Source organism: Petaurus breviceps, unplaced genomic scaffold (assembly GCF_028583685.1).
Source record: "Petaurus breviceps papuanus isolate PSGF00001 unplaced genomic scaffold, PetGlider_PUasm1.0 182, whole genome shotgun sequence".
Classification (NCBI taxonomy): domain Eukaryota; kingdom Metazoa; phylum Chordata; class Mammalia; order Diprotodontia; family Petauridae; genus Petaurus; species Petaurus breviceps.
In genome coordinates, this window is record NW_027185786.1 from 1,001,838 (window position 1) to 1,023,506 (window position 21,669).

General features: G+C 44.5%; 1 protein-coding gene across 1 annotated transcript in view; it reads left to right on the top strand.

Moving 5' to 3' along the window:
• Positions 1 to 272: 272 nt before the first annotated feature.
• The window catches only part of PAX8 (paired box 8), a 92,867-nt gene continuing 71,470 nt past the window's right edge, over positions 273 to 21,669 (top strand). The window contains exons 1-2 of the mRNA XM_069087532.1: positions 273 to 342; positions 675 to 785. Coding sequence (XP_068943633.1) covers positions 761 to 785 — 25 coding nt within the window. The 5' untranslated portion in view covers positions 273 to 342; positions 675 to 760. The remainder of the gene's footprint in view (positions 343 to 674; positions 786 to 21,669) is intronic.

The window sequence follows — 21,669 nt, forward strand, 5'->3', positions numbered from 1 at the left end:
GGGGACCAAGTGGTCCTGGACCTAGGCCTGCTGCAGTTGGGGGCTCAGCTGTCTCCTCCCTTCTCAGGCTGTAAACAGAAGCTCCCTCGAATGTCTCTAACTCCTGAGTCCACTCAGCCATGTCCCCCTTGCAAAATCCTCCCCTTCCCCGCGCCCCCCTGCACCCAGCCAGCCAATCCGCGGCCTGCGAGCCTCGCCAGACCCATCTCCCAGGGCCTCGGCGGGATAAAACCGGTCGGTGATGCCGGGTGGCTGGGAACAAACTTCCGAACCATTGAAGGTGCGGGGAGCCGGGTATTCTCCCAAGCGAACCGAAGCAGCCGAAGGCCTACAGCGGGTCAGGTACGAAAGGGCAGAAAGGAGGGAGAGAGTGGATATAGGGAACAGGGAGAGGTCCTGGGTAGCCTTTTGAGCCCCAAGTTAAAGGAGGTGGGAATGGAAGGGAGTGGAGGAAGGAGGGAAGAGGGAGCCAGGATTCGAAGGAGTCTTCAACGCACCAAATCCGCAGCTGGTCCAGCTCACGGTGGGGCACAGCAAGAAAGAGTGGTCCTGTTCAGACTCAAAACCCACCGTAGACTGCTTGTCTCCGGATTAGCTCCTGAGTAGGGCCAGGGAGCAGGGGGTCTAGGGGAAGGGGCTGCGGGGCTCATTGCCGGCCAATTGAATTTCTCCAGCAGAGTAGCACGAAGGCCGGTGCTGGCCGGACAAGGTGTCCAGGATCCCCGAACCCTCTGCGTGGGCCGTGATCGCTTCCCTCACCATGCCTCACAATTCCATCCGCTCGGGTAAGGTACGCGGCGGGGTCCGAGGCCCCGGGCACCAAGGCCCGGAGCACTCTCGGCGTGTGTGTGCTTGTGAGTCGGTCAATCAGTTCGTCCAACGGTCGGCCCGTCTGTCTGGGACTTCGCTTCCTCGCTTGCAGAGTCCGAGGAATAGGGTTTGGAGGATCCTAGTGCCCTCGGTCCAGGTGGGGCCCTTGACCTCTCCTCCACCGGCAGGTCCTGTGGCCCCTTGGTCCGGACCAAGCGGACGCAGCGGACTGAGGGGCTGCCTACACGGCAGGCCATGGTTCCTCTCGCCTCCGGCTCAACCTTAGGGCTTCGCCTCGACTAGGCTGCAAACCCTGGGTCCGAGTCAGACGGACTTCTATCGCTCAGGTCCCTTGGCTTGGTCCCTGACTCCTCCCGAGAGGGGTAGCGCGCACAGCTCGAGCCTGGTCCGAGGAGGAGACAGTTGCTTCCCCAGGTCAGGGCCAGAGGCTGTCCTTTGGAGGACAGGGAAAAAGGACGAGGGCGGCAGAGGTCCCAGGATGACGGGACAGGGGTCTAATGCAAACGAAACTTGGGGTTCTTCTCAGGTTCCTTATGCCCTGCCCTAAGTCCGGGGGAGCAAGGGGGTGGGGAGCTGGTCGCCCCTTGTGGAGTGACTGAACCGCACTTTCCATCCCTCCAGGCCCAGGTTCTCCTTTCCCCTATCCTCCCTAAATGCAGCTGGATCTGCTTTCCCCTCTCCTGACGGCCCCCTCCCCTCCCCAGTCTAGGGCTGGGCCCACAGAGCGGGAGCCGGCGTAGCGCAGGTGGTAGCGATGGGGGGAGTCAGTCGCTATCTCGTCGGGCTTTGCACCCTCAACCGTTGGGGGGGGGGCACAGAGGTGGGGGTGGGGCGCGTGCAGCAGTGCGGGGGGCTCACGGAGTGCCAGGGCGGTAGGGCCGGGAGCCCGCCCGCAGTGATAGATGGAGCCCACGCCCGCAGCAGCGAAGGCGATTTATGGGGCCAGGGCGCAGGGCTATCGATTTGGACCCGCAAAGTGAGAGGAAATCGATATTTCAGATTAATTCTGGGCGAATATGAAGTCCCGCTCTGTAAACGGAACATTTGTTATAATAAAGAGGCCGAGCGCCGTGGCTGCCCTGTACTAGAGATCTCTATTTATCCCCACCTCCGCTCCAGGCTCCCCTGGGCTGGGAGGCTGCTGCCTGCCGGCGCTCCCGGACTCTTCTCCCATACCCCGCGTACTGCGCTCAGACATCGAAAGTCACGCAGACAGACACTACAATCTTTCCAGTCTCGGGTAATCTTGCTCTCTTGGTTCGAGTGTCTGCCCGAGATCTCTCTGGGCAGCGTCCCGGACCCAGTCCAAACGAAAGCCGAATTGACCCTAAGCAAAGCGTTGCCCCCTCTCTCTCCTAGCGGAGGTCTCCCCTTGGCGTAATAGTGTCGGGGGCCGTTGGGCCTTCCGCACTGAGGGCTCAGATCTAGGAAGGAGTTTCTGCCGTGAGGAAGCAGGAGGGGACAAGGGAGCACCCACCCTCCCTAAAACCCTGGCTAGATAGAGGGAGCTTTGGGGAACAGGGTCATTCAGGTGGTTCGCACTCACGGTTAGAAAGAAGGTTAAGAACTCTGGGAAAAATAGGTCTCTTTTATTTCAGCAAGTCTTTTTAAAAAGTGATTTCAGTCTTATTATGATTAATTTGTATCATTTTGGAAACCTCCTTTTTTGATCTGGTTTTTACTTTTCCAGACATGGGGTGGGGGAAGAGGAATTTGCTGTCACCAGCCCCCAGGGGCAAATAGGACTCTTCCAGGCGCCGTTTCGCCCAAGCTGGGGTGGACTGATTGAGCCAAATCCTGGGGACAGCCAAATGATTTAGTGTTGCTGTGTTGTTGTCCATCGCTGGAACCTGGAAGCTGGGCATTGCCCTCAGGACTCCTGGTTCCCTTTCTCTCTCCTCTCTTGGCCTTTCCACCTGGACCATCTCATCCTGAGATGAGAGCAGGGACCTAGTCTGTTCTTTGTGTCTTTCCCCGGCGCCGCAGTTCTGGAAGCTTTAGGTCGGAAAGCCCCAGGCCCAGGTCGAGGAGCCGATCTTGCCCTCAAGCTTTAGCTATTTTAATTTTTCTCTAGTTTGATGTTTTCTCAAAGGCACTAATTAGGGAGACTACAAAACACTTAGGCGCGCGCGCACATACACACATACGCACGCACGCACACACACACACACACACACTCACACTATCCTTTTCACTTAAAAACACAATTAAATCGCAGGTCTGATGAATAAAATTGCAGTCTTCCTATCGAAGTAGATTTGGATGATCGTGTCTGATTAGGGAGATAAGCTCCCTTCCCAAACTTCCAACTGTGCCACAAATAGGACATATAGATGCACATTTTATTTATTTAATATGTGTTGCATATGTACACGCATAAGACAGAAAGACAGGAAGAAATAGCAACAGAGGGAGGAAGAGACAGGTGGGCAGACAGAGATAGAGGCAGACAGGCAGAGATTGAGAGACACGCCAAGATAGAGATACACACACACACACACACACACACACACACAGACCCAAGGGACAAATATTAACAGAAAAGAGAAGAGGGGGATAAATTGAAATATTGGGAAGAGAGGAGAGGAAGGAAGGAAGGAGAGAGTATTCTCTAGGAATTCTTTCTGAATTTCGTGAAAAGCTTAACAAAGCTGGACAGAACTGTGTCCAAGCATAGCAACCTAAAATCCAATGCGATTTGTATTAATCATGCTGGTTTCCCAGCTCTTTAATGGAGTTATTTCTTTTCGACATTCCCCAGACCTACAGCCCGGGGGGGCCCTTTCGTATTTGTGGTTAGATTCGTTGAACAGCTTTCTCAGTTTCTGGTCGGAGTTTAAAGCACACCACCCCATTTTTGTAGTTACAGATTCTCTCCTGTTTGCACTACTAGGGTGTTGTGCGTGAGAGAAAGTGGGGGACACGAATGCTTCCTTGTCACCGACCCAAGATACTTTCATTTCTAAGTATCTCAGATTCTTGGAGGAAAAGTAGAATTTCTTTCACTCGGAACGGGATAATTCGGCCTTAGCCTCTTTTCCAACGACCTCTCTGCAGCTCTGGACCCTGCCCTTGGGCCACCTGACAGATGGACAATCCCTGAAATGCAAGTCACTGAAAAAAGTTCCCAGCCGTCGTAAGCAGACGGCCTCTGTCCAGTCTGGTTAGATCTTGGGTCAGGATTTTTTCTTTTAAAAACCGGGATTCGTTTTTTGTCACCCGCCAACTGTTTTGCATTCTCACCCTTCTACTTATTCTGAGGGAACAATTTACAGCTTCTTTTTTTTTTTTTCCCCGGAGGGGACTCAACAGCTATATAGTTCGTTCTTTGGAACATCGAACAGTTTTTCGTTGTCTCCAATTTCCAAACACACAACGAAACCACCCCCTTTTTTCCCCAGAGAAAGAACAAAGGAAAACTGACAACTGTTCCAAGTATTTGGACAGGCACACACAGAAGCCCCCAATCTTCACCCAGAAATCTTCTCGCTGCAGGGGGCGGAGGGGCAAGATTTTGGAAGAAAGGGGGCTCAGCAACGCAGCGCAACTGATGAGACTTCCGTTAAAAGTTTGGTTACTTACGTCCTCAACTTTACCAAATCAATCAAAGTCTTCCGAACACAATTGCTTAGGCTCGGGAAAAGGAGAAGCAAAGTCCCAAACTTATCTAGGTTCTTTCTCTTTCGCTATACTTAGGGGAAGGAGAGAGGGCTGCTTTGGGCAAGAATTCCCCCCACCTTCTCCACCCCCCTTGCGGGGCTGGAAATGTAGCCTTGCTCCCCAGGAAGGATGGTGACCTAGCCTCGAGGAGCATAAAGCCCGTATTGGAGTTTTTCAATTCATCTTTGTTTTAGGCACAGACCATCCTCCCACCTTCATCAATGAAAGTTAATTAGGAGATAATTTAGCTACCTTGTGAATTAGTTTGAAGATAAGTATCTTTTGAGGCTTTGTCACTTTAATGGCCCTCCTTGATGGATAAGAAGTCATTATTTCTGAGTGACACTTTTTTTTGATGTCTATTGGACCCGTTCGTTGGGGAATTTTTTGGGGTGGGGAGGGAGATTAATTTATTTTAAGTTATCAGCAACTACCCGGAAGCCCCATACTTTTGTTGAGCAGCAAAGGAAGTTGGGGGGGGGGGAGAGAAAATTAAATAAAAGAATATAAATCCAAAGGAATTTTGATTAACCAAGAAGAGAGGTCTTTCATTAAAAGAACGTCAATTACTGTAATGAAATAGATAGAACGTTGTATTACACTGTCCCCCATTCATTACTTCCTTACAGCAGGTTATAGGTTTATGAAAGTCTGTATAGATAGAGACTGTGTCTAGGTACACCACTCTAGAGTAACTAAACAATTTTCCCCGGATAAAATGTGCAGAGGGCAGTCTCCAAACTAAGGGTTAGGTCAGGCATAAACAAATGAGTAGAAGTTTTTCTTTATTTGCAAAAGCCAATTATAAGACATATTCTCTAGTTACCATCCTGCTGTAATTATTGATAGAGCTAGGTATGAAGGTGAAATTTTCCTTACCGTGCGTGACAAGCCCTTTCGTGCCCAAACCTTGGAGTTTGTGGTTTAATCATTCACATCCCAGAAAGTTTTAGAGCAGAAGAGTTCAGAGGAAAAAAAGAGAGAGAAAAAGAGAAAAGAAATAAACTAAGAGACAACCATACATAGAACGAGGCAGAGAAGGAACAAGAGACAGGAAAGGTAGAGATGAGAGAGAAGTTTCATAAGCAAGGGGCATGAAGGAGTATGGAGTAAAGGGAAGAGAATTCAATAGGGTCTAGGGATGATTTTCTGTAGGTCAGAGTAAGAAAATCAGTCATGTTTTCGCCTCGTCAACCTTGGACCCACCAAATTCCTGCTTACGCTTCCATCTCTCTTATCCACAAATAAAGGCACATCCATGAGGAACTGAAACAGGCAGGATCTCAAATGTTTGCGATCCTTGTCCGTAACCCTGGAGAGAGGGAGCAGGGCAATGCAGCCCGGGTTTAAAGGGATTGGAGTCAGTGTTCCAGTTTTTATTTGTCTTTATCATTAATTGAGCTCCCGGTCAGGTTTGTATACATGCGTGCTCCTTTCTGATCATTCCAGCGTTTGGTGCTCTGGCGCTGGAAACCTTCACCCATTAACCAAAAGGAAAACACCCAGGAATGAGGGGAAAACCACCAGAAAAGATTCTCTTATTTCAGGTTAAGAGCAGCCAGCCTCTTTTCCAATCATTTATGCACAAAATCTTCTCTGCTTTTAATGAGACTTCTAAATTACACGAAGCTGCAAGAATGAGGAAACATTTTAAGGCGCACAAATGGCAGATAATATCGCATACCAACCGCACTATTGATGCAACTGAAAAAATATATAAATAATGCAAAAATTCAGCAAGGGAGAGTTTAGTAATGGAAAATTCCCCTGCAATTAAATCAAACAGTAATTTAATGGAGATATACCCGAATGAATTAGCATTTATTAATTGGTTCTCATAAAACAATTTGAATTTGTCTGGGTTTTTCTTTTCTTTCTTTTAAAGTTATTTATTTCAAGATGACAAAGTTCTTCCAATGTTTATTTCAAAATAAGCTGTGATCTCACAAATTTTTTGATGGAAATTTTTTATACACCTATTGGTGCATTTTTTTTCCTGTTAAAGGAGACCTTGGGAATAAGGGGAAAAGACCATCCATTTGCACAGCTTTGCCTCTTTTGCTGGCAAAAATGAAGCCTTGAATGCCTTTGTTTCAGGGTATTTTCAGATCTGCATGGGTGACCCAGCTCTCCCCATTTCATAGTGGTGGTGGTAGTGGTGGTGAGCCTCTGAACATAGACAAAATCACAGGCTAAAGATCTTCTTTGCCTGTGGAGAGAAATGAATTTAGAGACAATTGAAAAGAGGCCTGGACATTTGGGTTTTCCACCAGGCTACTCTAATCTTTCCCCTGAGCAGCTGAGAAATGAAATTCACACTAATTTTAGAATGAAGGGAGGCCTTATGGAGGATGTGTCTGGGAATGTGTAGCCCCAAGAAAAGAGGGTTCTGAATTTATTGAATTTCTGTTTCCCCAGATGGTCCATCTTGGGCACCTTATCTTTTAAGGGGATTCTATTTATCAATTAAGTGAGGTCCTAAGCTTTGAGTTGAGTAAGCTTCACTCTAGGGCTCCTGAGCACAGAAGATAAAAGGAACAGTATGGGTAAAAACAGGAAACCAATTCTGGCTCAACTCCTCACCCAAGACTTAGGGTTATTTGTGCATTTGCTTAAGTTCTGACATTAGGGGAAGATTAAAAAAATCTCTCCCCAAAGGCTGTTCCTCAGCCCCAGAATTGTCTCTGAGGCTGTGCTTGTGTGGGACAAGTCAAGAAGGACCAGAAGGGAAACCCTAGCTGGAGATAGCTGTGGGACAAAAGGATATGTCTCTCACTAGGGATGCAGGGAGTGTCTGTTCAGTGAAGAAAGCAGCTTGGAACACATCAGTTCATTTGACAAGTACCTACTATGTGCCAGGCCTTGGTTTATGACAAGTATACTGGAAGAAATAGTGCTAATTGCTCTCTTTAAGAGAATGATTGCCAAGTTTAGAAAGCATTTTATACACATTGTCTCAGTGGATTCACATAATAACAGCCCTTTGGCAAGTACTGCAAGGCATAGTGGAAAGCATGCTGGCCCCTGGAGTTAGAGGATTGGGGTCCAAATCCTGCTTCTCATGCTCTTTCCTTGGTATGCCCCTGGTCTTCAGTTTCCTCCTCTTTAAAGCAAGGCCATTAGATTAGATGGCTTCTAACACCCCTTTTGGATCTATTGTCACCATCTGCAGGTGAAGAATCTGAAGCCCAGAGAAATCAGGTGACTTGCTTAGAGTAGCAGGTGAGGAGTATCTAGGTGGGATTGCATCCTGGTGTTTCTAACTCCAAGCCTGACCCTCTGTCCACTGGGTCACGATGCCTCCCAAGTCCTTCCCGACAGTGGCCAATGCTCTCCTTGATTCTTAGACTGACAGCTGATCATCCAGCTCTTTTACCGGTGAACAAACAGAAGATCAGAGAGGTCACACTCCACCAAGGTCACATAGCAGAACTGGGTCTTAAACCCAGGCCTTCTGACGTCAGTCCAGTGGCCTTTCCCATGTGCCACGCAAAATTTGCAGCCTACTATCTCAGTAGAAAGAAAAATAGCCCAGCCTTGTCCCAAGGAAAAGTGTTGGGTTTTTTTTTTTTCCTCTTTAAAGTTCCCTGATCCTGGGGCTTTTGATCTTTCAGGGTCCTTAATTTATCTTGGTTTACTAGATAACTATATTTTAGGCAGTCCCACAGGGCTCAGGGTAGGGGAAGAGTTTTCCTTTGGCTTTTAAACAACTTACCAAATACTCACACCTGGTCTGGGGTAGGGGGTGGAGTTGCCTTCTGGGGTGGGTTCAGCCATGCCAGGCACATTCTTCTGGACGAATTGCTGTTCTTTAACTTTGAGTATCAGAAAAGACATTTTTAGGAAGTGTTACTTAAACTGAGCCTTGAAGGCGTTATGGTTTGGTTCTAAGATTTGGAACTGAGGAGGAAGAGAAGGGAAAACATTTCAACCTATGGGCACAAAGGTGGCAAATGGAATGACTTATGGTGGAAATAGCAAAGAGGCTAAAATTAACTGGGTTATTCATTGGTGTCCCTAACATTTCATGTCCACTCAGATCAACCTCCCTTTTTTCTATAAGCTATACAGCTTTTTTTACATCATCATCTCTCCCTATTTCTCCCTCTTCTGCCCTGCTCCCCATTATTCCTGATTTCCTTTCTGGTTCTGACATGAATTTGTGATCCCCAGTGGATGCTGAGACTTCAGAGATTCACAAGTCAGACACAACACCAGGACTCCCTCCCAGCACCGAATCTTGGTTGTCTAAGTTGCAGCCAGATGTGGCCTTGGCTGGGTTGTGATGAGTGGGGGAGACTTACTTCAGTGACCTTTGGTGGCATCACTGCTGCCTTCCTCATTAATGGGACCCAAACCCCGTTTGTGTCTCTGCACTGCACCTCCACACCTTCCCTCTCCACTAACCCACTTCCTCCATTGAATTGAAAAACCAGGCTGGCTTATTTTGTTCTTGTTTTCTTGCTAGGCAGTAGCTGCCTGGCTTCATGCATCTGGACACATGTCATATCTATCTCTACACATGTCATATGCCCCCCAGGAGGATGTAACGTCTAACGTCCTTGATGGTAGAAACTTCTTCATTTTGTCCCTAAATCCTCAGTGCTTAACATAGTGCCTGGCACATAGTAGGCAGTTAAATAATTGTTGAATCCAAATGTGGGAAATCCCTCCCCAAGGTGAGGTCAGCAGCCTGATTTGGGCCAAAAGAGAGAAGGGGACATCCTTTCTTCTTTCTCTTCTCCCTCTTCCCTTGCCTCCAACCACTTCACTCATTAGTTTTGTCTTTTCCCCTTGTTTTCCTTAAGTGACCTCTCAGTGACCTGAATAGTTAGTACTAATTAGCGCACAGCAGCATATTGTAGCTGTCCAGCCAACCTAGGGGAAAGGTCTGGGGACCTAGCAGGGTCTGGTGGCCCGTCTAAGGGTGGAAATGACTTAATCGGATCTCCTTCCAAGGCCTCAGCTTCTCTAGCCCTCCCTGATGATCTGTGCTCTGCTGAGTCAGGGGTGGCAGGGGGTCTCATTGAGGGGCCATGGGACTGTCCTTTTCACAATGGACACAAGGAGCCCTGGGCCATGAGAGGGCAAGGAAATAGTGCAGAGGAGTCTGGTGAAAAGTCACCAATGAAACCAGGGGTCACCCTACCCCACCCCAACAGCTTCCCTAGCTCAAAATCTCTTCCCTTGTCTGATTTCCAGCTTGTGAAAGGTCTTCAGTGTGAGGGTGTCAGTGTGGTCACGTGAAGGCAGCTCTCAGAACAATGGAATCCCAATTCACATAAACAGACTCACATCATTAATAGCCTTCATTGATTAGCACAGGGGTTTCCAACCTTTTTCTGTCCCTGTACCCATCTGCAAGCTCCCTATAGTTCTGTTCAACGTGAAATATGAAAGAAAACACAGTCTAGAGTTTACCAGGCATCTAGAGTGAAGAAGTAAGATGAAGACATTAATTTTTCATAAAGAATTTTATGTGGTACATAATGACATTTTTTTAGGATCATAAAGTTATTAAATGTAATTTTTTCACTAGCATGACTACTTTGGGGATGTTTCAGTAAGATAATGAAGTTATTTACCAAATATTCTCTGTTAATCCCTTGATGAGCTTCTCTTTGTCTTATAGGTTGCCCCCCCCCCCAGCTAAATATTTTAATGTTACAAACTACTCCACACACAATAATTCAAGTAATCCCACCTACGAAATGAGGAACTTGGATTGGGGGGCATCAAAGACAGCTTCAGGGTTTAGGGCAATGCTCTTTTGATGTAAGGTATTACAAATGTAGCCTCCACTCAATGACAGTCTTTCCCTCCCACCAAAGTATTAGCTCTATTTTACAGAAGAAGAAACTGAGGCTGAGGGCACTGATTATTCTCTAAACAATTCTCTAAATTATTATCTAAAATGATTAACTGGTCATGTAGCTAGGGAATGAAGGTGTCAGAATGAGAACCCAAACTCTTTCCTCCAAATCCATTGAGCCACTAGTCCCATCACAATGGACAAGTCACTAGCTTCAATTTCCCCTAAGGTACAATGAGAATAACAGTACCTTTTTCCTAGGGATATTGTGAGAATTAAATGAGACAATGTATTTAAGAGCATTTTCCAAACTTAGAGAGCCATGGAAAAAATGCGAAGTAAATGCTACAGTGGATAGTGCGCTGGACTTGGAGTCAGGAAGACCTGAGTTCAAATCCAGTTTTAGGAACTTATTAGCTGTGTGACCCTGTGCAAATTACTTAACTTCTGCTGCCCCAGTTTCCTCAACTGGGAAATAATTCTTCAATGGAAATAATAAAAACACCTACCTCACAGAGTCCTAAGGATCCAGTGAAATAATATTTGTAAAACCACTTTGCAAACTTCCTTGTATCCTCTAAATGTTAAGTATTATAATTATTTTTCTTCATACATTATTGATATAACATGGTATTTCGTCACATATTATAATGGTATATTATAATATTATGATCACTGATAATATTGCCAATAATACCTACTCATGCCCACAAAATATTATGTCATATCAAAATGTTATGCAACATGTAAGATATAATAGAAAGGCACCGATTTGGATTCAGAAGACTCAGGTTAGAATTTTTACTTTGTTCCTTATTATCTGTGTGGCCATAGGCCAGTTACTTAATGTCTCTGTAACTCGGTTTTCTCTTCTGGGAAATACTGGATTGGAATGGGTGATCGCTAAGATATCTTCCTGCTCAAAATCTATGATTCTGAGTATTCCCAGAAGAGTTCTAAACCCAAGACAGACATTGTACCTCATTCCAGCACATTCCCTGGTACAGTTATTATTCAATTCATTTTCCTGATCTAGGCAGGGTGTATTCTTTCCAAGTTGGAAAAACACCTGGTCATAAGTTGGTCCCAACCTTTCTATAGTTTTGATGGTGGAATCAGGAGTGGTTTAAGTCTGGGGCAAGAACTGGTATGAGAACATGGATGAGTTTGATGTTGGGAAGGGGAAGAGGGATGCCATGGGGAGAAGCCTTGGAATACTTTAGCTAGAAATGGAATGAAATTCGGAGGCAAGTGGTGCTGAGGCAGATGTGGAGAGTTGCCAGAGTATTAAGTGGTGAGCTACTAGAATTCCTTCTGGAAGTCATCAGATCAAGAGCTGGAAGGCACTTTAGAGACCCAGTCCAATCCAATCATTTCTGAGGCCCAGAGATATTATGCAATTTGCCCAAGGTCACACAGTTAGTACACAGCAGAGCTGAGATTCAAACTCATGTCACTTGGTTCTCAGTCTAGGATTCTTCCTATTACATTTGTTGAAGGGAAGCTTTCTTCTAGCAGGGATTAAAAGCCCAGGGAATCACCATCTTTTCCCATACCATTTTCCAAAGAAAGTCATAAGAGAAATGGAGGGAGGAATAAAAGGAAAAGAAAAATCAGACAATTCCTAGAAGACATGAACAAACCAAACAAAAAAACCAGATCAGCAGGAGAACCTGAGGTCATTTATCATAAATAGCCATGGGGGATTTAATCTCATTCTCTTCAAGAAGGAAAATCCCTTGAGGTTTTATCTTTTAGAAAAGTAGACAGAACCCTTGTTTGGGATAGTCAGTCAGTATGGGCCAAAATGGGTCTTTCACCTGGTTCTGCTGATTCTTAGAGAGGGTAACAATAGTTGGGATGGGATGTAGAAACTGGCTGGTTTTCATGATTGCTAAATCATCCCAACAAAAATTGCTTAATGGCTCAATGGACCCAAACTGCCTCCAGAGTTCTTGGTGAGGGCTGGCAGTATCCAGTCGGGCCCTGACTGGCTGAGGCAGCCCTCCACTGCAATACTGGATATTTATTTATTTCCTAGACTGTCACCTGTGTTGAGAAGGAAGCTAGGTGACATGGTGGATGGGACCCTGGTCCCAGAGTCAGGAAGATGGGAGTTCAACACAATCTCAGACACTTATTAGCTCTGTGACCTTGGGCAAATCATACAACCTCTGTTTGCTTCAGTTTCTTCAACTATAAAATGGGGATTAATAGCAGCACCTAGTTTACAGGGTTGTTGTGACCTTCAAATGAGATAATATTTGTAAATGCACTTAGTACCAAGTACCCAACACATAGTAGATGCTATAGAAATGTTTGTCCTCTTTGTCTCCTTGTTTGTCCCAAGACTTCCTGGTTTAGAGCTAGCCATTCGTTATTGTGGGGGGGAGGTGTTAGTGTCCCCAGGCAATCTGAACCCCAGGCAGGATCACTGTGCTCAGTTCTCATTGCCCCTGTCTCTTCCCTGAGCAAACCCAGAACTCTCTGTCTGTCCCACCTGACTGGTCTTGTAGTTTCCCATGGGTGTTAAGTAAGTCTTCTGGATAGACTTCCAATCTTCACAAAGCAAGGACCATTTCTTTTGTTTCTATCTCACCACCTCTCATCCCCTCAAGCTCTCCAGCAAAGTGCAGGGAACATTGTAGTTAGAGTTGGATGTGAAGTCAAGAGACAGAAATCTGGGTCTGAATGTCTACTCTCCATAATTTACTAGCTGTAGACCATGGGTAAAGCACTCTCCATAATAGTGGTTAGCACCTCTCACCTACACATATCTTTCAGTTATTTACCTAATTGACTGAGGAAGAATCCTGGAGCTCAGAGGTGGAGATGAATCTCAGCTGAGGGCTGATTTTTTTTTGGAGGCAATTGGGGTTAAGTGACTTGTCCAGGGTCATACAGATAGTGTCTGAGGTCAGATTTGAGCTCAAGTCCTCCTGACTCTAGGACCAGTGCTTTAGACTTCACCATTTAGCTACCCCCCACCCCCAAGGCTTATTCCTAAATGGAGCACAAAACCCAAGTCTTAGTTCTCTTGGTCTGGAGTTTGGATGGCAGGACATTGCACCTGAGAGGTAGAGAGCAGTATACAAGACTAAAGTAAACTGGAAAGATTTAGCCTACAGCAGAGAAGACTTCAGTGGAATCTGAGAAGTAACTCCAAGTCCTCAGGATTGGTCAGATAGAAGATGGATTAGAATTTTCCTGCTTGGTCCCAGAAGGGAGAATGAAGAACAGTGGGTAGGAGGTTTAGAGAGACAGATTTTAGCTTGTGATGTAGGGTTATACCTAACAATTTTCTGAGGAATCTGGACCTGTAGTTTCATTGGCATTGGGAACTCCTAGTGTGGGAATTCTCTCCACCAATGAAGATGTGTAACTTACCAGTAGTTTATAATTTCAGAGTTCCCAGGAGGCACTGAGACTTGCCAGTGGCCACATATCAGTGGCAGGATTTGCACTGAGGGCTTTCTAACTCCATAGTCAGCCCTCTCTCTCTGAAGTTTCCTCTAGCACTGAGTTGTCAAAAAATAGAATCCCTTGTCTCTAGGTGTGTTGACTTAATAACTCAATAATATTGAGTTAATAATAACTGATGCATAAAGTACTTTAGAGTTTACAGAGTTCTTTAGATAATCATCTAGTTCAATTGTAGAATGTAAGAACTAGAAAAAAAATCTTCAAGATATCCAAATTCAATGATGCCAAGTTCAAATAGAGAAAGGAGCCACTAATCTGTATATGAGTCCCTTTGGGCTGCACATTGACTTTTAAAATGTAAAACTATCTATGTTTAATTGTGTTTTTATTTTTGTGTACAGTGCCTAGCACATAGTAGGCAATAAATGTTTGTTGAATTGAATTAATTTTGTTAGATATTTTCCAATTATATTTTAATCTGGTTTGGTCAGCACGTCTGACATGTTTGTCCTAATTTAACCCCCTCCTTTTACAGATGAGGAAACTGAAGCTTTGAGGCCAGGTAAATGACTGGCCTAAAGCCACACCTCTGGTAAATTTCAGGGGAAGTAATTGAATTCAGGACTTCCTGACTCTGAACCCAATACTCTCTCCCCACTAAATCATGCTTCTTTATCCCCAAAAGTTTTCCAGATGGAAATTGTAGAGAGGATTTCCATTTAAGAACAGATCAGTTTAGATGACCTCTGATTGCTCTCCCACCTCTGAGATCTTGTGGGATGGTAAGGGGAGTATGAGCTCCGAACTCTGGCTTTTCCTTTTAATTTTTTCATTATGAGAAGATACCTCTTTTGCAGGGGGTTGTTTATTAATAAACAAATATTGTCCCATTTGAACCTCATGATAATCCTGAAATGTATGTGCTATTATTATCTGTATTTTACAGTTCAGAAAACTTAGGCAAAAAGAGGTTAAAGTGACCAGGGTCACACAGGTAGTAAGTGTCTGGAGTTGGATTTGAACTCAGATCTTCCTGCCTCAGGACTTGGTACTCTATCCACCATGGATTTGGAACACTGCATCGAATATCAGATATATATTTTTTTAAAGCAATCAGGGTTAAATAACTTGCTCAAGGTTACACGGCCAGGTGTTTCTGGGTGGGTGCTAAGTGTCTGAGCCTGGGATTCGATCTCCAGGTCTTCTCAACACTGGAGCTGGTGCTCTTACTCGTTGTGCTACCTGGCCACCCCGAATATCAGATATTTTCAATGTGTTGATTGATTTTGATGAATTATTTTTTCTTCCTCTTCCTCTTCCTTCCTTCCTTCCTTCCTTCCTTCCTTCCTTCCTTCCTTCCTTCCTTCCTTCCTTCCTTCCTTCCTTCCTTCCTTCCTTCCTTCCTTCCTTCCTTCTTTCCTTCCTTCCTTCTTTCCTTCCTTCCTTCCTTTTGATGGCTTTCTGGGAGGATGGAGAGAGGGAAAGATACAGGAGGAAATCCAAGCAATGTAAAAACAAAAGATATCAATAAAAATCTATTTTAAAAAATATCTTTTCCTAAAGCTATTCCAAACAGATTGACAATAACAGGAAATATACACCCCACAAAAGGGAGATCAGCTTCCTGAGAGGAAAGGGGAGGCTTTTCTGATAGCCTTTCCTTCCACAGAGGGTGGGATTTGGGGCATCAAAGTCAGGTTGCAGGAAAATGTTTCCATCTATACCCATGTGGTTTCAAGCCATCTAAGTCATCATTCTGTATCTTCATATGCTGCTACTGAGGGGACTGAGCTGTCTCCTCCAAGCCTATGTGGAGAGCTGATGATGGCATGTCAGAGAGGAGTACATACACACATAGGTATTTGCTCTAGATCTGTGATTACTTTGAAATTTTTATATTATTTTAAATAATGTCTCTTGTCTTTACATTGTATTGACTTCCAAATATACCTGCTTGATACAGAGAACCATTTCTTATGATAAAGAAAGAGGCAAAAAAGCAACTTAGCAAAGCTAACCATCATATTGACCATTTCTTTTTTTTTTTTTATAAAGCAGTTGGGGTTAAGTAACTTGCCCAATGTTACGCAGCCAGTTATTTTGTGTGGGTGTTAAGTATCTGAGGCCGGAACGATCCTGGGTCCTCCCGACTTCAGGGCTGGTGCTCTTACTCACTGCTCCACCTAACCGCCCCCATATTGACCATTTCTGATGGGATGTGTCCTGTTCCATACACCCAGTCCTTTCTGTCTATGACACAGGGGAGAGGCAGTTTTTTAAAACCTGTTTTGCACCAAGGTTTCATACCTGTGAACCTTTGATTTTATCAATGCACTGAGTTCCTTATTGGGAGTTCTGATGAGGAATTTCCCTCCAACAATGCACATAGATAATTTATCATCATTTTAATTAGCACTTAAAGTTTGCAAAACACTAAATGAACACAGCACCCTCACAACAGCCCTCCAAGAAAGGAGGTATTATCTTCATTTTATAGAGAAGGAAACTGAGGCAGACAGAGATTAAGAAACCTGTCCAGGGTCATGTAGGTGATGCTTATCTCTGCAACTGGATTTGAGCTCAGGTATTCTTGACTTTGAAGGCAGCTAGTTGGCACAGTGGATAGCTGGGCTTGGAGTCAGGAAAACTGGCTTCTGACATTTACAGGTTGTATAACACTGGGCAAGTCCCTTAACCCAGTTTGCCTCAGTTTCCTCATCTGTAAAAGGGCAAACTCCTCCAGTATCTTTTCTAAGAGAACCCTAAATGGGGTCACAAAGAGTTGGATATAACTGAAAAAAATATAAACTAAACTTTCTGACTTTAGGTCCAGCACACTAACCACAAAGCCATCTAGCTAATTCTCTTTAAAAGTTTTTTGGGCTCTGAGAGGTTAAATGATGCCCAGGACCATCAGCATGTATGAGAGATGGGTCTTGAGCCTAGGTCTTGCTGATTTTGAGGCCAGCTTTATCATCACTAAAACTTGCTGTTTCTCAAAGCAATAAATAAATCGGAGAACATTTATTGACCGCCCACAACATCCCAGCCACTGTGCTAGGTGCTAGGGATACATGTACAAAACTGAGGGAGTCCCTGTCTTCAAGGAACTTACATTCTACTAGTGGTATACAGTATGTTCACAGATAAGTAAAAACAGTAACTCCATAAGACAAATATATTGGCAGGGTTGGTGCTGTCAATTGGGGGAATCAGTGATGATCTCTTGAAAGAAATGGTGCTTGATCTGAGGCTTGAAGGGAGTTAGGGCTGCTAGCAGTGGAGCAGTAGAGGGAGAGCCTTCTGTCTTTGACTCAGAGGTGGGAGATGAGACATTGTGCATGGGTCAGTTTGACTAGAATATAGAGTACATGAGGAGGGATCATATGCAACCACATATGATTGGAGGCTGGAGTCAGATTATAAAGGGCATTAAATTGTGAGTGGGGGACTTCATATTTTACCTTAAAGTCAGTGGGCAGTCACTGCAGCTTATTGAGTAGCAGAATGATAGAGTAAGGTTTGTGCTTTAGGAATATCCATTTGGCATTTATGTAGAGGAGATTGGAGAGAGGAAAGAAAGGAGCAAGGACGTCATCCAAAGGTTCTTCCAATAATCCATGTAGGGGATGATGAGTAGCTGGGATGGTGATAGAGAGGAGATAGAAACAACAAGACCTGACAATTGATTGTGTATGTGTGGGGGAGGGGGGCCAAGAAGAAGGGAGGAGTTGACAGAAGTCCTGAGACTGGGAGCTGAGTAACTGGAAGGATAAAGATAGTGATGCCCTCAATGGAAATAAGGTAATTTAGGTTAGGAATAGAAATAAGGGTTCAGGAGGAATGACAATGAATTCTGTTTTGGACGTATTTAGTTTGAGAAGCATTCTAATAAGGAATTGTCTTCATTGAGAGGACATTCAGGTGGAGATGTCTATCAGGCAGTAGGAGAAGGAATAGATACATGTATGTTTAGTTGGGGGTGGTGGTGGTGGAATGTAAGGGAATAAAGGATTGTACAAAACTTGAATAAAGGCATTTTCCACTTTTACCACGTTTCCTTGAAGCTGCCTGTTCAGCTGAAATCGTCCAGTCATATATTCAGCTTTGAGAAACATTCCAGGGCTATCATTATCATCTGGGGTTGATGTCATAGCTCTCTCTGGCGTTAGCTCATTAAGGCAGCTCAGCAGACTCCACAATCCTAGCACTCCTTGATGGATGGATTGCTCTGAGAGGTACTTTGTGTAATGGAGATAGAGCTGTCCTCAGAGACCCAAGGACCCCTTGTGAGAGCTAGAATCTCTAGGTGGTAGGAAGCATCACCATTGTGGCGGAAGCCTCAATCTCCCCATTTTTTTGTAGAATGGAAGATGAGACTGGACGAGGTCAATCCTCAAATGGAAGTCTATGTGACTGTCTTTAAATTTCTGACCCTTGGCTGTTGCAACCATCCAAGGACATACTTGTTTGTATATTTGGTTGTGAAGAGAGGTTTTCCTCCATTTCTGTGTGTGTGTGGGAGGCAAGGTGGGGGGAGGGGGTGTCTTTCCTTGAGTTCTTTTCCCATTAGATTAGAATCATAGAACATTGAACCCAAAACACATCTGAGAGTTCAACCCTCTCATATAGCAGATGAGGAAAAATGAGACAGAGAGGGCTAGATTTAGGGTTAGAAGACTTGGGATCAAATTTTGTTGTTGCCCTTTACTACCAGGGTGACCTTGGGAAAGTCACTTAAACTCCCTCAAATTCATCTGTAAAATAAGTGTGGTTGGACTAGGTGCCATTTGAGGCTGAATGATCGTTTGTTACCTGTGTTATATTGTGGATTCCTTTCAAGTGTGACTTGGCCCAGATGGGTGCTGAGGTATTGCCCAATTCTAAAATTCCATGACTGTACTTTCTGGCTCCTGAAGGCAATGGGGGCTGGCACTTACACGCCAGTGTAAGGTTTTGCTTGGCACACATTTTCTCATTTGTTCTTCTGAACAATTTTCAAGGTGCATCCTACTGAGAGAGAGAGACAGACAGACAAAGACAGGAATAGAGAAAGGGAAAAAGACAGACAGAGATAGACACACACATATACAAGCACAGGGAGGGAGCAACAGACAGAGACACACACGCAGAGAGACAGAGAGAGAGAGAGACAGGGATAGAGAGAGACAGAGACAGAGATAGACAGACACACACAAAAAGACAGAGACACAGAGACATAGACAGACAAACAGACAGACACACACACAGAAAGGGGGGGAAGCCTAGGGTCACACAGCTAGTAAATACCCAAGACAAGCTTCAAATTCAGGCTTTCCTGCTTCCAAATCCAGAGCTTTAGACATTAGACCAGAGTACCTCAAGCTAAAAGTGACATTCTTTTTTTTTTAATCAGTAAAGAAGGCATAGTCAGCCATTTTCCATGTGACACCCTTGGTAATAGTCAGAAAGCTTCAGGCCTCAATGATATACAGACTAGGTATCTTGCAGGTACATGGTCTCTCATTATTCACTCTGGCTTGGCACAGGCCCCCTCATTAATCAGACCCTAACCAGACTGTCCCTCCTTTCCAGGTTAGCTGGCTCCCTGCTATAGCCCTTCTCCTCAGGTCACTCCAGGCTTCCTTGACAGCGCCCCTTTATTTCTCTCTCCAGTCCAACTTGCTGCCATTTTCCTTAGGTCACCTGATGATTTAGGAATCTAGTTCCTTTCTCTCTGCATCCCACTTCTGTCCCTTGCTGTCAGGCAGAAAATGATCTCTTCTCAGACACAAGAACTCTTAATAAATCATAATCGCAGTTGACAGTGCTATATCACTTTACAGTTTGCAAACAATTTCACTTATATCAGACCTTGGTCAAACCATCTGACCTCCTTAGACCTCAGTTCTCTCATTTGTAAAAGGAAGGTGTTGATGGTGTTGATCTTAAATGGCTCTAAGGTCTTTTCCATCTCTACACACACAATCCCACGATTCCCTTTTGCTGTACCTCAGTTTCCATGTCTGTAAATTGATGGCCTCTAAGGTCCTTTTAAGCCTTAAATCTGGTTCTATCATCTCATTTGATTCTCAAGACAATCCTTTTAGGTACATACTGATATTATTCCCATTTTACAGATGAGGAAACTGACATCAGAGAAATTAAGTCACTTACTTAGGACCCATCATCATATTTATGTGTCTGAAGTTGGATTTAACACCAGTCTGTCTGACTGCAAGCCCAGCACTGTTTGCAGTGCCCTCATCTGCCTCTCGATCACTACACCGAGGGTCACAGAAGATCCCAACTCTGTCCAGAGCTTTTCACTCCTCCAAGATACCCCTCAACCCTCTCCTGAGGGACTTCTTTGAATTCTGGTCCAGTCATAGAAATCTTCCTCCATCAGCCTTTCTTTTTCTTGGCTACACAATCACCCCAAAAACTCTGTTTTCAGGCTCGCCTAGCTCAAAACTTCCCTCTCAATGCTTACACCAAAGCATTTTTTTTCTCCCTCCAGCCACTCCCCCCAGTCTCTTCTCTCAACTAATGCTATTTTCATCCCTTCTGACTCAGCCTCCCACCCCTCTACAGCTTTCTCTTCTTTTCTTTCTCTAACTCCTAAAATGCTTTCTCCTTAATCCCTAGCATAGAGCCCACATCTGGGCTTCTTATCCTCCAATACCTTCTTAGGAGGTCCCCTCCGGATCTCATTGTCTTTTAGGAGCAAACATTAGCATATTTAAAACCTACATTTACATTTTGGAACTTTGTCTCCAGCAAATCCAGTTAAAATTCAATCCACATATATTTTTAGGAGTCGGGTCTTCAACCATATGGACAGGAAATCCCTTCACTCACTCAAATGGTAACCTCTTTAACTTGGATCCTTGGTACCCCTCATCTTTTAACTCTTTGCCAGACCCACCTACTTTATTTATTTCCTCCTTGTAGGTGTCTGCTGCGTTTTCACAAAGTGGTACAGACAACAGTTATGAGTTCCACCATGTTACTTCTTTTATCAGATTTTTAAATGTAAATATGTTGGTTACCTCTTCTTCTGGTTAGTGCCTGGCAAAAGCAGGCTCTTAATATACGTTTGCAGATTGATTCTTGAGAAGTCTTGGGTTCATGTGACCCAAATGTTCTGATGATAGCTTTAGAGTTGGAAGGGACTTTGGAGGTTCATAGGATCACAGATTGAGAGGCCTATTCACTTTACAGATGAGGAAACATGGTGCAGCTGTTACCATTCAGTGGTTCATAAACCTTTTGGATTTCACTATAATGATCTTAAGGAGTTCATGCTAAAATTTCTTTAATGATGCCTTATGTAGTAAATAATTGTAAGAAGTATTATAAGTAGTAGATTAAATTTTCATGAGGAATAATTTTGTTGTTGTTGAAAGGGGTTTGTAAAAAAATGTTGGGGACCATTGAAAAGGTCACTGGACTTCAAATCAGGACAGACTGAAGTTCAAATCTCCCATCAGACCTTACCTAGTTTTGTGACTCTGAGCAACCTATAATCTCCATGAACCTCAATTTCTTTGATTATAAAAAGAAGGGGTTGGTTATGTGGAAATACGTTTTGCTTGACTATGTATATTTTTCACAAGGGTAACATTTTTTTTTCATTGGAGGGGGATAGGAGGCCAAAGTAGATAGAGGGGGGAGAGAGAGAGAGACAGACAGGGAGAGAGAGAGAGAGAGAGAGAGAGAGAGAGAGAGAGAGAGAGAGAGAGAGAGAGAGAGAGAGAGAGAGAGAGAGAGAGAGAGAGAGAGAGAGAGAGAGAGAGAGAGAGAGAGAGAGAGAGAGAGAGAGAGAGAGCGAGAGAGAGAGAGAGAGAGAGAGAGAGAGAGAGAGAGAGAGAGAGAGAGAGAGAGAGAGAGAGAGAGAGAGACAGAGAGAGAGACAGAGAGAGACAGAGAGAGACAGAGAGACAGAGAGAGAGACAGAGAGA